This window comes from Tachysurus vachellii, chromosome 22, assembly GCF_030014155.1.
Source record: "Tachysurus vachellii isolate PV-2020 chromosome 22, HZAU_Pvac_v1, whole genome shotgun sequence".
NCBI lineage: Eukaryota > Metazoa > Chordata > Actinopteri > Siluriformes > Bagridae > Tachysurus > Tachysurus vachellii.
Genome location: NC_083481.1, coordinates 14,750,317 through 14,767,023, shown reverse-complemented (window position 1 = coordinate 14,767,023; position 16,707 = coordinate 14,750,317). Strand labels below are relative to the sequence as shown.

The window sequence follows — 16,707 nt, the reverse complement described above, 5'->3', positions numbered from 1 at the left end:
GAAATTAAAAATCTCGGATACATTCGAGCAGACTAGACATCCGAAGGTCATATTTATTTGCTTTAAATTGTAAATGCAGCACTTTTTTTTTTTTGAATAGATGCTCTAGTAACTCTAGAAGCAACATCATCTGTCTCAGCTAGAAACTCTCGAAGGATAACTGAGTAATGTCCATAATTAAGCACAAGCAGACATGCTTTTTTTTTTCTTCATAAATATATAATGTGTGTGCGTGTGTGTGTGTGTGTGTGTGTGTTATTTGGTTACAGCAGGATAAATTAGTCAGCAAGTGAACAGTCAGTGCTCAAGGAAAGAAAATTGAGCAAGCGTAAGGATCTGAGAGACTTTGACCTGGGCCTGATTGTAATGGCTAGATGTCTTAAAAACAGTAGGTCTTGTGAGGTGTTCCCAGGATGCACTGGGTAATACCTAGCAAAAGTGCGTAAAGGAAGGAAAACCGGGACAACGCCAGCAGCCTCTTTTAGCAGGATAATAATGATTCCATCCATCCATCCATCCATCCATCCATGTCAGATCCATGGAGACCCCAGCTCACAATCTTGATGTCAGATCCCACAGCACACTTTTGGAGAGTCCATGCTTCGACGACTCAGGGCTGTTTTGGCGGCAAAAAGTTATAACGATCCCTAACGTTCAGTAGAATAAAGAAAGTCTGCTTTTGGGATCCGTATAAGTTTCTGTACGATTCAAACACTAGCTCAGTTACTATATCATCCTGGATTGGATTCTGCATCACCGCTAAATCAGTTCGGATAAAAATCACCATTTTCAAAACGTAAATAAAATCAGATCGAGAAAGCGAGAGATGGAGGTAATATTTTTCTCTCTTTCTATCCTCTCTATCTTGATAAGTTTCAATCATTCTCATCTGTGTATTAAAATAGAGTACGGCTAGAACTCATAAAGAGCTGTATTTGCTCAGCGGGTGCGCTTTCTGTTTGTCTCGTATGTCTGTTTAAGCCTCGCAAAGCCTCGGGTATTTCTCATAACCGCATCAACGTTTCTCGTCGTGAAGAAGTTTGATGTGAAGTTTGCTGACCTTCGGTGCACACACAGTCATATTAATAGAGCCTCTCCTGTGTCAGCGATGCACGACGCCGGGACGCTCGTTTCTGCACAGCGCTTATGATAAATTGGGGCAGAAATCTCCAGTGTGTGAGCGGGATAAAGTGGAACCCATTCTGAAATTTAATCAGTACGGGAAAGACTGTAATACATGTAATATTGTAATACCTGCTAAAAGTGTGCCTTAATCCGCATCTCTTTTTCAGACGGAGCACAAATCCTTCTTTTCTTTGTTTCAGATGGAAAGCAAATAGAGGTTTTATCATTGTACCTGCTCAATCTCTCTCTTTCTCTCTCTCTCTCTCTCTCTCTTTCTCTCTCTTTATTTATCTTCTTATCAGTGGCCATCCTGCTGAAGGACGACTACTTTATTCAAGGTGCGGGTTTGCCGGGTCGCTTTAAAGCTGAGAAGGTGGAGTTCCACTGGGGTCAGAGCAACGGTTCAGAAGGCTCAGAGCACAGCATCAATGGCAGGAGGTTCCCCGTCGAGGTGAGAGTCTTACCGCTGTCACAGTCGGTCTTATGCTGCACGTATGCAGAACATCACGTCGCTAAAATATTTATAAAACGTACCTGAAAACAAAATAGAGCTAGCTTGTTGTGTCTGATGATATTGTGTTGTGCTGATGTTCTCTGAAATATATATATATTAATATATATATATAATGCATTTTATATCCTAACTGATAACTAGGATCTCGTACCAGTTCGGATCTCGTACGATGTTCGATCGTTTCCTAGCCACAATGTTTATTTGAACATCACTAATACCAGAAATCAAAACAAGCAAAAACAGAGAATCTCCCGAAAGCCCAGCGTCATCACGGTGTAAGTAGAGACAGGCATTAGGAATCCCAGCCAAAGAGAAATGTGAACGAGGGAGCGAGAGTAGCTGTGGATGAGTGTTAGAGTGGTAGAGAGGGCGTTCCTGTATCGATTAAACACTGTGTTATGTACAGGCACTCTCTCCTGGGGTCTGACCGGCAGCCGAAGATGCGTCTCGCTCCTCTCTACTGATTTATCGTCGTGCCAGCCTGGCAGCTTTTACACACAATAAGAGCTCCTTTTATCACCCTCTTCAAACATGCAAGCGGTCCACCCCATACGGCTGCCAAGTCCCAGCCGGCTCTCGCTCTTAACTCGAATGGGTGTCATTCTGTTTCATTGTGTGGCTTTTATTAGCACCCGTCGCCCTCCCTCCAGCCGAGGTGCGCGGTTCCCGTGCCAAATCCCACTTATTGGCAGTTAGATGATGTCACCTCGACACAAATCATGTCAGCGAGGAAGAGCGTCAGTGCTAAAGTTTAATGTGCTCAGCAGGAACGGCCCTCCTAATGCTTAACACTCACTCAGACTTCACATGACTTCCCTGATTTACAGTACAAAATGTCCATAATTTAGGCCTTGATTAAATATTAAGCAGCAATTTTCCAGGCACAAATTAGCCCCTGAAAGAGCTCTAAGCTTTCTGATTTGCAATCTTCGCCTGCATGGCACAGGAACATGCAGCGTTGCAAGGGCAGAGTCACACAACGCTGCTTGATTGATTATTCTGGTCTGTTGAACTGTGTAGATCTGTGTTTTTCGATATCGATTACTCAAGTCTTTCACACTAACGCGTGCCTGTAGTCCATAGCCTGGAGAATGCAGATTAGCTTTGCTGGTTTGTTTAGCAAAGTCACAAGAAACATGAAGGAAGAAAGATGAAGGAAGGCAAAAGACATCGAAGGATCGAATGCTTCGGAGAGACAAAGTGAAAACATGAGATCTGCAGGAGATATGATGAGATATTTAAATAAAAGAGCACAAAGGTGATCTGACTCATAAGAGTCACTCCAGCTAATGAGACTGAGATTAAAGATGTTGTTTTGTGTTCACTTTCCTCTGCTAAGAGCCTGAGTGCTCAAAGTTACCGCAGCACATCAGTGTTAGTCATCAGTGGCCATGTCATTCACTTCTAAAGTGACTTTGACACGGTTTAAAGGATTTCAAGGTTTTTTTTTTAAACTGAAATAAGGACACTAATTAGGATCACCTAACGCTCTGTACCGTGAATTAACCTCGGCAATACAAACGACCAGACCTTGGGATTATTTCTTTATACAGTATTTTTATCTAGAATAATATCTCAAGCACATGAACTATTGTACAGTAAAAAGGGTAATGTGTGTTTCTGTGTGTGCATGCGTGTGTCTGTGTGTGTGTGTGTGCATGCGTGTGTGTGTTTCTCTGTGTATGTAAGTGTATGTGTTTCTGTGTGTTTGTGTGTGCGTGCGTGTGTGTGTTTGTTTGTTTTCTCTGTGTGTGTGTTTCTCTGTGTGTGCATGTGTGTGTGTGTTTCTCTGTGTATGTATGTGTGTGTATGTGTTTCTGTGTGTTTGTGTGTGCGTGCATGTGTGTGTGTTTGTGTGTGTTTTCTCTGTGTGTGTTTCTCTGTGTGTGTGTGTGTGTGTGTGTGTGTGTGTGTGTTTCTCTGTGTATGTGTGTGTGTGTATGTGTTTCTGTGTGTTTGTGTGTGCGTGCATGTGTGTGTGTTTGTGTGTGTGTTTTCTGTGTGTGTGTTTCTCTGTGTGTTTGTGTGTGCGAGTGTGTGTGTTTGTGTGTGTGAATGGTTTGTGTGTGTGTGTGTGTGTGTTTTTGTGTGTGTGTGTTTGTGTGCATGCGTGTGTGTGTTTCTCTACTGTATGTATGTGTTTGTGTTTCTGTGTGTGTTTGTGTTTCTGTGTGTGCTTGTGTGTGTTTGTGTGAGCGTGCATGTGTGTGTGTGTATGTGTGTGTTTTCTGTGTGTGTTTCTGTTTATGTATGTGTGTGCACGTGTGTTCTCTGTGTGTGTTTGTGTGTGTGTGTGTTTATGTGTATGTGTTTGTGCTGTAGTTATTATACAACTTATAATTTTTAGTCATCAATCACAGTTTGAAATCTTCACATTAAAGTCTAAAGTCTTAAAGTTTAAAATGATTATTTCAAAATATTGTCATATTTCCACGATCCCACAATCCATCAAGGACGCTATTTCACCTTCCTTTCTTTCTTTCTTTCTTTCTTTCTTTCTTTCTTTCTTTCTTTCTTTCTCTCTGCTTCTTTGTAGACTTAAGAAACGTCTCACTCTTCCCTTCGTCTGCCGTCTTTGATTGAAGTGCTTTATTGATCGTGTAACAGAAAGAAAAAAAAAATAAACACAATAAACTCCAGCCATCACTAGTTGGTATAATGGACATAATAAATAAATGATGAGATTTAATAATGATTTAAGAATACACATAATGCAAAGGTGACATCATAGCAACACGGCTGCGTGGCAGATAATAATAGATAATGATCACGGAGACATCGTTGGAGACGTCGTCAGCTGTTGGTTTATGACTTTATGATCCTCGTCTTCTGTGTAAAGGATTATTTTTGGTCTTGTTGTGTCTATTGTAGTTAAAAATCATTACAGACGTTCACAGAATGTACGAGTTTATTTACAGACATCATTATATCTTTTTTTTTCCTTTTGTCGAGTCTTTGTGTGTGTGTGTGTGTGTGTGTTTCCTCTTTGGAAGCTCCTTGCTTGTTTTAGATTGAGAGCCAGACACAGAGAGTTCAGATAATTAAATCGAGCCCCAGAGGGCCTTTCCGAGTTTGACTGACACTTCATCCTCGACCGTAGCCTTTATCCAGTAGGAAGCTAGTGGCCCTTGACTCCAGTTTGAAGGCAGGCTGTTGTGTATCATCGTGATTGAAAAGAAGACGCTCTTAGGCACTTTCCTGTCCTTCATGCGGTCACTTAACGCCAGCCGAGTCGTCCTCTGCGTGGACAAAAGACAGGACCGAGTGCTGTTCACGGACTGAACAACAGGCTTTCTGTCACTCGGAGTAAGTAGAGGTGCTCGGCACTGATGATGTGGATTTTCATTCCTCTACTCTTACCTTTTGTCCTTTTCTTCTGAGAGCTGATTTCTTGTTAAAGGAGAAATTGTATGGCTGCTTGTCCATCAGAGAGCTGCAGGGTTTTATTCTCAGACCCAGGTCCAGATGTTTACAAGCTATTTTTTATTGGTACTGATAAAGTTGTGCTGTGTTTTATGAGAAAGATGTAAGGCACAGAAAGAGAGACGTGTCGGTCGACCTCTCCCTCAAGCCCGGTGTCTCACATATGCTCAGAGTTGCCTGAAGAGGTGACAAAAAAAAAAAAGAGAAAGTGAGAGAGAGAGAGCAGATGAGTGAGATGAGGTGTGACAGATGTCTATCAAGTGACACTTTAGCGGACGCTCCGCCGCAAAAAGGGCACCGCAAAGGGTGAAGTCTACAGGGAGGATCAGAAATAGATTGAGGATGAAGGAGGGAAAGAAAAAAAAACTCGAAACGGAGCACAACACAGTCTTACGTCTTACACCGATCTAAACTAGACTACAGCTACGTTTAACAATCATAACCCTGTCCTTTAACACGGGCTATAATAATAAGACACCCTGCTGTTGCCTTAGTGGTGCATTAAAACCACTCTTCTGTTAAAAACTGGTGTTCTGTTTTATTATCCGTCTGTCAGCGTGAGGACGGATGTAGCAGCAGTCCCTCTCAGTCCCCTGGCCTGCCTTATGAATACGCATGAGACGTTGTGGCGCGTGCGTGAGATTTGCTGCGAAATGCCATTCTCATTTTCCTTAGTCGTCTGGCTGAATGATTTATGAATTACGAGGCTTGCCATTTAGTAATTGTTCTCTAATAAGGTTCCTGAATGGCGTGATTAAGTGTGCGCCCGCTGAGCCTGGTCCCGCTGCTTTAACTGTAAATGGATAGTTAATATGCTTAACGCATCACGGCCCGGGCCGGCGCACGCTCAGCATCACCCGTCAACCTGCGCACAAAACCGGACCCCATGCAACTTTCCATCCGCATGCAGACACGCGGACGTGCGCAGACGTGCATGTACACCGACGTGCGCGTTAGCATGTGTTCCTAAACACAAGAGCGATCAAGCTTGCGCACACATACACTACAAAAACGTCCACAGGAAAAAAAACAAAAAAAGTCTTGAACGCTAAACAGTTGCGGAAGTCATCTCGCGTGTTGTGTGTTGTGTGTATTGATCTCTGACCCTGGCAATTTGTGTCTGTGTGTGAGTAAACTGACGCTGTCAGCCCGAGGTTAATGCCAGGGCTCAGCATGACACCAGTGTATTAGGCTTATTAGGCTGTTGCTATGCTTTCACACAGACATAAATAATGACAGAGTAATTACCAGACTGTCAGTCTCACAGTGCAGGCCTGAAAACATTCACACAGTCACCTCCACACAACACATCGTCAGCCTGTTACCTTAAAGAGAAGCTCTGCAGTTTGTCACATTAAAACTTTTCACAAGGACGTGTGGCTGATCTGGAGCCGGCTCTTATCACTCACGGATTTTTATTTATTTTTTTTTTTGTATATTTATGTATTTATTTTTTAGGTATCAGGGCTTTCCTTTTGTTGTCTCACTAACAAATCTGTCTACAAATATACATGGCTTGCAAAAGTAAAGAAACGAATCAGACTCGGATCAGCTGTAGATTCTTATTTTTATTTTGTATTTTTATTGTAAACCCTTTGTGAATTTTCAAAATGAAATATTCCTCCACAAATATTTCAAATGAATGAAACCTATAGTTTTTCCTCCCTTTACATGAATGATTCAGGAATACTGTTATTTATTTAATTATTTTTATTATTTTTTTTGTCTGTTTCTTTGGATAGAATTTCTCAGAGATAACGTTGTTATTTTTTTATTTATTTATTTTTTTAATTGAAAATTTAGGCCGGGGCACGGTGTCTTAGTGGTTAGCACGTTCGCCTCACACCTCCAGGGTTGGGGTTCGATTCCCGCCTCCGCCTTGTGTGTGTGGAGTTTGCATGTTCTCCCCGTGCCTCAGGGGTTTCCTCCGGGTGCTCCGGTTTCCTCCCCCGGTCCAAAGACATGCATGGTAGGTTGATTGGCATCTCTGGAAAATTGTCCGTAGTGTGTGATTGCGTGAGTGAATGAGAGTGTGTGTGTGTGTGTGTGTGCCCTGTGATGGGTTGGCACTCCATCCAGGGTGTATCCTGCCTTGATGCCCGATGACGCCTGAGATAGGCACAGGCTCCCGAGGCACAGTAGTTCGGATAAGCGGTAGAAGATGAATGAATGAATGAAAATTTAGTCTACAATTTTACTGAGAACTTGAACTGTGCTGTATTCAGTATATTTAACCCTAATGGCGAGTCCAGGCCTTCCTCATAATTACACTGATTTCCTATTAGTTTCATTGCAGTAATTAAATCAGTCATAACCGTTACAGAGCAATATAAGCTTTCTTTAAACATGTGGAGAGCTAGACACACTGTCTGTGTGTGTGTGTGTGTTTGTGTGTGTGTAACCTGGACTGCTAAGAGTGCTGTAATGATTACCACGTGTGGTGACGCATGAGTCTTGTTTCCTTTTTTTTTTTTTAAATACATTAAAGTGTGAAATAACCCGTAGACGAGCAGGTCCGGGGGTAAATAGGCATAAATCCTACTCCTGAAGGTTTTTGACTCATATTTTACACACACGTATGTAGAGCAGACCCGATTGAGCTTTAAACATGACAGGAACACTCATCTGATTTCAGCCATTATTGGTTCTCCAGCTCGTACCTCCAGCTATGTTGGCGATCTGAAACGCGGGAAATCGGAAGCATTGGACGACACGTGCGTTGTGGAATACGGCGCTCAGGTGTTAAGCATCCTTTAATATCCTGACGGACACACGTCAGTCTCTGGTCTCATCTCTGGTGCTGATGTGAGCAGAAGAAAAAGAAAGAGCATGCGAGAAAATCTTTTCCAAGGCCTTTATCCACTGCTCTGATAAGAGAAGCACAAAGTAAATTAACACACACGAAGGAAGCACCAGAGCTCAGACACAAACACACAGCCCTACACGCTGGGTATCAGAGATAACAGATGGCAGTGATGAATTGAATTTTATTTCCCATCAGCCCTTGCTACTATAAGAAGCGCTTTGCTGAATATTACCTGATGGGAAGATAGTTTGGCGTAGCAGGTGACGCGCGTGGCTCTGTAGGTGCAGGAAACACACATTCCGCATTAATATTCTCTGAAGTGTTCACACACATCTGCTTCAGGTGGCATCAGTAGACAAGTGCTGTTCATCTACAGATGTGGGAGTGAAGGCTGCTAAAACCGCTCTGGACAGGAAGAGAGGAAACGGAGGATTGTGTGAGGAGGTAAAGAGACAGAACGTGTGCTTATCTGTTGTACTGCTGCTCCAGAGATGTTCTTAAAGCCACAGGCCCTTTTTCTTTTGTTTTATTTTTCTTTTTCCGTTTTCTTATTCTTATTTTTTTTTCCTTCCCCTCTCCTTTCTTCTTTCTTTACCTTCCCTTTTCCTTTTCCTTTCATTTTCTTTCATGTCTTTTACTTTTTCCCCTCTTCTTCCCTTTTCTTCTCCTTCCCTTATTTTTTCCCTCTCCATTAAATTCATTTCATTTCATTTTTTTCCCCTTTGCTTCCATTTTCCTTTCCTTTCCTTTCCTTTCCTTTCCTTTCCTTTCCTTTCCTTTCCTTTCCTTTCTTTAATTTCCATTTCCTTCACTATTTATTTTCTTTGTCTCTTTCCTTTCCTTTTTTTCTTTCATTAATTTCCTTTCCTTTCCTTTCCTTTCCTTTCCTTTCCTTTCCTTTCCTTTCTTTTCTTTAATTTCCATTTCCTTTCCTTTTCTTTCCTTTTATAATCCTCACCTTTATTTTTTTTTATTTTTCTTCCTTTATTTCTTTTATTTCTTTTCTACTCCTTTCTTTAATTTTATTCCTTTCCTTTCCTTTCCTTTCCTTTCCTTTCCTTTCCTTTCCTTTCCTTTCCTTTCCTTTCCTTTCTTTAATTTCCATTTCCTTCACTATTTATTTTCTTTGTCTCTTTCCTTTCCTTTTTTTCTTTCATTAATTTCCTTTCCTTTCCTTTCCTTTCCTTTCCTTTCTTTTCTTTAATTTCCATTTCCTTTCCTTTTCTTTCCTTTTATAATCCTCACCTTTCTTTTTTTTTATTTTTCTTCCTTTATTTCTTTTATTTCTTTTCTACTCCTTTCTTTAATTTTATTTCTTTTATTTCCTTTCCTTTCCTTTCCTTTCCTTTCCTTTCCTTTCCTTTCCTTTCCTTTCCTTTCCTTTCCTTTTATTCTCCTTTCTTTATTTTTATATCCTTTTATTTCATTTACTTTACTTTACTTTACTTTACTTTACTTTACTTTACTTTACTTTCTTTTCCTTTTCCTTTACTTTCTTTAAATTCCATTTTCTTCACTTCTCCTTTCTTTTGTAACTCTTTCCTTTCTTTAATTTCCTTTCCCTTCCCTTCACCTTTCCTTTTCTTAAGTGTGTTCATCACATTAAAGTAGGTTACGCTGATCGTCTTTCCTGATCACACACATTATTGTGCGTCTGTCACTGTGACTGTGGGATTGTGTTACAGACCATAGAAAGTGGGACCTTTGAGGTCGTATATAACAAGGCATAAAGCACACACACATACACACACACACACACACACACACACACACACAAACACACATACACACACACACACACACAAACACACATACACACACACACAAACCCACACAGTTGGGTTTTATTGAATAGAGGTAGCAGCGAGAGTCAGAGTGAGAAGGATGGAATGATGGAGTGATAAAAAAAAACAGAAGAAAGGAGGAATAGCGCTGCATGTTGCCAGGGTTTTGAGCAGACGAGTCTGGATGAATGATTGAAAACAAATTAGTTCTGAAACTCTTGAATGAACAGATGTGCTTTTACTCCTCCTTCAAAACTACACCAACTCCCTTTACATTCTTTCACTCAGCTTCTACTCTCTCTCTCTCTCTCTCTCTCTCTCTCTCTCTCTCTCCTGTTTCCCTCTGTCTTTGTCTCTCTCTTTTACTCTGTCATCTTCATTATTCTCTTTTTCTGCCTCTGTGTGTGTGTGTGTGTGTGTGTGTGTGTGTGTGTGTTCCACAGCACCCTCTCTCTTTGACCCTCTCTTTCTCTTTCCTCTCATTCTCTGTCTTAAACCCTTCCTCACTGTTCTTTCTTTCTGTCTTCATCACTCTAACCCTCATGTCTCATGTTCCACTCTTTCACTATCACTCTTTATATTTGTCTCAATGCTCCTTTCTCTCTCTCTCTCTCTCTCTCTCTCTCTCTCTCTCTCTCTCTCTCTCTCTCTCTCTCTCTCTCTCTCTCTCTTTCTCTCTCTCTCTCTCCCCCTCACACATGCACACACACACACACACTTTGTATGTGTCTTTCATGTGTCTCTTACTCTCTTCTCTCATTTTATGTCTTTTGATGTCTTTCTCACTCTCTCTTCCTTTCTCTATCTCTGTCTCTCCTCTACCCCCCCACCCCCACCATCTCCCTCTCTCCATCCGCGACATTCTATTAAACCTTCACAGATAACTGATGACTGCCATGGCCCGCTCTGCCCATTTTATTTATTTGCTTATTTATTTGATTTCTGCTTGTTTATTATTGCTTTTCCTGGAGAAGAGAGGCCATGCAGTTGCTAACATAATGTTATATTTCCTTGCCTGTCTTCAGTGGCACTGAAAAACACATCCATTCTTTAAGAGCAGAGTGCTGCCTAGAGGGCAAATAGATGTCGCCCCAGTTCTTCACTGCCTTGATACCATTTTTAATAATCTGGTTGTAGATAGCGCCTCCACCCTCGTTGTTTTCTCGAAAGCAATATTTTCATGTTTTTATGAGAAAGTAATACACGCAAAATTGAAAAGAGACGCGCGTAATGTCTCTGTGTGGATTTTTCATTTATGGGATACTGTAATGGTGTTGGGGTGGACCGGGGGGTGGATGGGGAGGGGCGGAGGAGAAAGGAGAAGGGCAGAAGTGCAGATAATCTTGGACTCCAGCTGTTTCACACACTAATGAGTCATGACGTCATTACAATGGTTTCAATTTCAACCTGATGGATTTCTGGAGGTTTTCTGGCGAGTTTCGTGATTAACTTTGTTTCTTATTATCTGTTCCAATAGGCCGCTCTCTCCACACCATCAAGACAGACTTTACATAAACTCCAGGTCGCGTTCCTACACTTCAGTGCGTGTAGATATCGTCGCTGTCAGGCGGAATCCTCGTATCTCCAAAACCGTTATTTTTCAGGAAATTAAAAAAACGCCGTACCTTATCTGCAGTACACAGGGTTTAGTCCACGTTACAGTGGATTGTCCTGCGCTAAATTCCTGTCCTCAGACGAGCACCAGAACTAGCGGGGGTCAAGATTTTTTTTTCTTTGAGCCCAGTGTTTTGAAGACATTTACCTCAGAAGACGTGTTGATTCGTTGTGACTCTTCTTGAGGAGAAATATGCCGTGAAGCTCTCCCACGGAGTGAGGAAGAGGTGGACAGTTGAAGTGTCCAAAGTGTCCAGAGTTATGAGATTTGTGCTCAAGCTATTTTCAAGACTTTAGATTGGTTAATAACTTGTAAAAATAACAGACCCACGTGGGGACTGACCAATAGCATCGATATGTGAAAAAATATGAAATTGACAAAATTTGGACATACGAGGTTTCCGCCCGACAGCGACGATATATGTGAAAGTCATTTTTAGAGTTGCGATATATAGCGAGCACGCTGACAGTTATTATAGCTAGTTAAAATAGCTATTAGCTAAGAGCTAGCTGTTATAGCTAGCTAAAATCAGTAGCTTTTAAATGACATCATTATTTTTCATTTGGTTAAATATCCTGAGGATCGAATCGACTCGTATCGGATCGTACGTTTCGGTTCAAGTTACAGAATTGTTTTAGCGATGTTGAGACAATCCCTTCAGACCATGTTATGTAGTAGACAAGCTCCGTGACCCAAAATACACTGCTGTCTGTTGGCATAACAACGAATTCCGGTCCCGTTGGCCTACATTTTGTTATTTCTGTGTTACTAATCCATACAAATGCCACAAAGTGCATTATGGGTATTCTGCACCATCACAGCTATCTTGTTTGGACTCTATCCTAAAGCAGTGCATTGTGGGATGTTAGGAGCTTCACAGCAAAATTGAACTACCATTTGATCTATTCCTTAATCTCTACAAACAGCAAAAGTGCATTATGGGTATTGTCTCTGCTCCAGAGTACACAGTGTGGACAGTAATGTATTGCAGTGCATTGTGGGGTTTCAGGATATTCTGCACTACAGTATGAACTGCAGACAGAAAGACCCAAGTGCAGGTTGGGGTTTTAATAAAAACGAGGAGAAGCAAACACACCGAGAGGATCAGCGGATACTCAAATAAAACAAAAAAAAAACATAAACATGCAGGAGGTCGAGCAGACAGGGACGGAGCAAACAACTCAGCAGCACAAGATCAAACCAAATAATCAGACAGACTTGGTAGCGCTGAGGATTATGGGTAGTGTAGTTTGCTGGAGTAAACACTGTAAGGTTTAGGCTTAGATGATGATGATGATGATGATGATGATGATGATGGACCATACAAAGCACTGTGAATAGTGTGCGCAGTGGGGTACAGTTTCTGACATATTGTTTGCATCCTGTGTGTGTGTGTGTGTGTGTGTGTGTGTGTGTTGTCTCTGCATGATCTGTTTGTTTTGTTACAAAAATGTTCATCACACCGAAATGTGTGTGTGTTTATTTGTGCATGACACTTGTCTTGATTAGTTTTTTTCTGTTTCATACACACACACACACACACACACACACACACACACACATGCACAGTGGGTCAGCTCAGCCTCATTGCACACACAAGAGTGACAATGACGTGCAATAAGGCAATGAGGTTTTTCTTGCCTGCCCTTGTGAATGTCAGCGGCCGCCGCAGCTCGTGTGTGATTTGCGTTCGTGTGTACGCACGCTGGGACTCTCTATGGGACGTGGCAAGATGTCAATAAAGGATGAATTCAATTTGGCAAAGCGTTACGTGCACATTACATCCTTTTGGAGAAGATTCAGCTTCTTTTTTTTTTTTTTCTTTTTTTTTCTTTTCCCCTTTCTCTCTCTCCCATGAGTCTCCTGTGGACTAAACGCTGGAGCGGCGGTGTTTGAGATTCAGAGAAAGCTCAGCGCTATTACCATTTATATTACAGGTGTCAGAGAGAGCATACCTGCCTCCTGCCCTTCACTGTCTCAAAGTTAGCAATAAACTCTGCGTAATGTTTCCAAAGCTGCTCGTCTACCCCATGCTGTGCTCACCGCTCGTGTGTGTGTGTGTGTGTGTGTTGGGTCGGGTTGGTAAAATCAGGGCAGTGATACACAGGTGTGAATGTAGGACAAAAAAGAAAACTTCTTCCAGCCGATTAAGGTTCTAGCCGATTCATTTGAATATTTATTTATTTAATGATTTAATTTGACGAGTTCAGTAGTTTAATGAAACTGTGTGTAACGGATAGAGGAAAGCAGGTTATAAAGGATAAAGCATGCAAGATTACACAGATATAAGATTTAATATATTCTGTACTCATTCCAAAGATCAGATTTTATTTTCAAGTCGTTTGTTTCCAGGTTTTGCAGCCAGACGGAAAAAAAAAAAACCTTACAGCGAATAATCAAGCTATTCAAATATTTAGCACATCGTGTTAGCGTGCGTTATTATGTTTATTTATTGTATTTACTTTTCACTTTACGCCACGGAACATTTTGTTAAAAGATCATTTCCATCGTACAAGAGAAACAGCGATTTTCAATTTTTTATTTTTTTTTTTATTTTTAATTAATATTTTTTAACCTAAAAATGCAGGTAGACTCGGCTGAAGGGTTTATTTATTTTATTTAAAAAAAAAAGAACAGCTTGTCATCGTTACTGTATGAATAGGATCTTTGGTGTAAACTGGAAAGTTGAGGAATAGTTCTTTTGTATTTTAGTACTGTAGTAATGTTACTGTGTTTAAAAGCAACCAAAAAAATAACACATTTGGGCCGAAATGAACTGTAATAAATATTAAATTATAAGGATTTTTCACATTTGGATGAAGGGTGCCAATATTTTTGCAAAGCACTCTACTGTATTTCTATACGGTTCAGATGCTGTGTTATTACAGTTTAAAAGGAGGCAGTTTAGAGTGTGTGTGTCTGTGTGTGTGTGTGTTGGTTCAAGGGCTGCAAAGACTGATGGGAAATCTTTAGGCACTCGTCCCCCGAGTCTGTAGCCATCGATTCCTTCTCTCGCTCTCTTGCTCTCTCTTTTCTTTCTCTCGTGGTGACAGCTGTTGTTTTAAAGGGATAAAGTCAGAAATCGATGTGCGTGTCCTGTCACTCAAATTAAACACTATGAAGAATGGATGTGTGTGTGTGTGTGTGAGGGCATTTCTATTATATTTAGAACTATGATCCATTAACACGTCACCTACCGGAGTGTATGATTAATCACACACGTGCATTACTTGTGAAGCATTCTTGTTTTGTTTTTTTTTTCAGTCTTTACTTATTGGCTTCTTTCATTGATCTCCCGAGACAGATTTATGTGAGAAATATTTGCGCGAGTGTTTGCTTGGTAAAAGCTGTTTGGAATATGATCTGACCTTGACGCAGCTAAGCTACGAGTCGGAGCATCTAATGGTCAGCTGTTTTATTATAGATGAAGACTCATCGGTCACTATTACGCGTGTATTAGCATACGAGCTGCATCGGTCTCCCGGTATGAGATTTAAATTCTCTCGCTCCCTCCATCATTAACATATACAGTAAGACAGACTGGGAACTGATATGAAAGGTACACAGCCTGAGAGACAAATAGACCGGGATCTGCTCGCTCAGGCACATGTTTTATGCACAGCAAGCAATAATTAACTTTTTCTTTCTGTCTCTGAGAGATATATCACGGACGTGGTTTTCACCACCATTTTGAAGTCACCCATATGACAAAGACTGTAGCTGAAGTAGCCGGAGTGAGACAAAGAGACAGCGGAGCGGTCGCCCTGCTGTCCTCTCACATTTCCCAGAGCAGGAAGCGTCTGCTTTAGTCATAATTAGAGGCTACAGGAGCACTTCCTGCGTGTGCTGTAATATTGTCAAGTCACTAAAGGGTTTTGTCTCAACACCTCTATCCGGCAGATACAGGTGAGAGGAAAGGCTGGTCTTAGTCATTAACCTTGACACCGTAGGACACCGGACACTAGTTTGTGGTTAGCAGCAGGATCAATTCTCGAGCCCTTTGCATCCCAGGTACACAGACACTTCTTTAGTGACGGCCTCTGCGGTCAATCCAAGCCAAAATAACAGTGTAGGACATGAATGCTTTTCCTCAAGGCCATGAGCGTCTTTTTTATTCACACAAAAGTTATTTATTACTTATTTATTGACTGCAATATTTTTATCTTCAATTCTTAAAATTGTAGCTTGCACCAAATTATAGTGAATTGCACCCTTAAAGGTGCGGTGCACGATGTTTGAAAGCCAATGTTGACATTTGAAATCACCAAAACAAACACGCCCCTAACCCAAATGGGTGTCACCCCTGTTTTGATAGCTCCGCCCCACACATACATACGTAGCACAGGCAACTATTATGGCGGAACCTGCTGGGGCAGCTGGCCGAGGGTATATTTTTATCAATAAGTGAACTCAATGAGTAATACTATGGTAATACAGATGTGTGTTTGTAGTACTGTGTGTTGTACCGTGAAAGGTTTAGCTCCGTTTCTTGCAGAAGACGACGTTCAACACCGAGAACCCGAGGCAGAGGTAACGGCAGGTATCCTCCATGTCAATGTTTTAATCGCTTTCTGCTAATGTCACACATGTGCACTGAACACTCTCTCAACCACATATTGACAAGACACGCCCCTTTCTGCTCATTGGCTACACGTTTGTTTTGTTAGTCGGCCCGACTCAGTTTTCTGAAGCATTTTTCAAACATCGTGCACCTCACCTTTAAAGTTTAATTTTACTGTACTCAGTATAGTGACAATAAACGAATCTTGACTCTTGAATCATGACTCCTGAATCGTGATTCTTTTCACAACATGCACCTAAATAATAATTGAAATAAAGAACATGGTTATAGACAGGTTATAAACACGGTTATTATGACATCCAGAATGAACACACCTTTATAAAAGCTTTAGAATTAGCACTGAATGTAAGTAAAAAGATGTTTAAAGTAGAGATTCTGTACATTTTATGCACTCTCTGCTCGTGGATTTTTTTTCGCCCATGTTTATGTATTTTTTTTTTTGTAAGGTAAGTTTTGAGCATGATTTTTTTTTATATGTATGTATACATATTTATTTTATTGAATTGATCATTTCATTCATTTGTTTTAAATGTTTATTTATTTATTTGTACGTTTGGTTTTTTTGCACTAAATGGGATAATAAATTAGTACATAGTTTATTTATAATTATAATTATTCATTCATTCATTCCTCTTCTACCGCTTATCCGAACTACCTCGGGTCACGGGGAGCCTGTGCCTATCTCAGGCGTCATCGGGCATCAAGGCAGGATACACCCTGGACGGAGTGCCAACCCATCGCAGGGCACACACACACACACACTCTCATTCACTCACACAATCACACACTACGGACAATTTTCCAGAGATGCCAATCAACCTACCATCCATGTCTTTGGACCGGGGGAGGAAACCGGAG

At 41.1% G+C, this 16,707-nt stretch overlaps 1 protein-coding gene across 2 annotated transcripts in view; it reads left to right on the top strand.

The window, feature by feature from the left end:
• ptprga (protein tyrosine phosphatase receptor type Ga) overlaps positions 1 to 16,707 on the top strand; it is a 259,987-nt gene that overhangs the window by 170,399 nt on the left and 72,881 nt on the right. For both annotated transcript variants that reach the window (XM_060858735.1, XM_060858734.1), the window contains exon 4: positions 1,428 to 1,576. In XM_060858735.1, the coding sequence (XP_060714718.1) occupies positions 1,428 to 1,576 (149 nt within the window). The remainder of the gene's footprint in view (positions 1 to 1,427; positions 1,577 to 16,707) is intronic.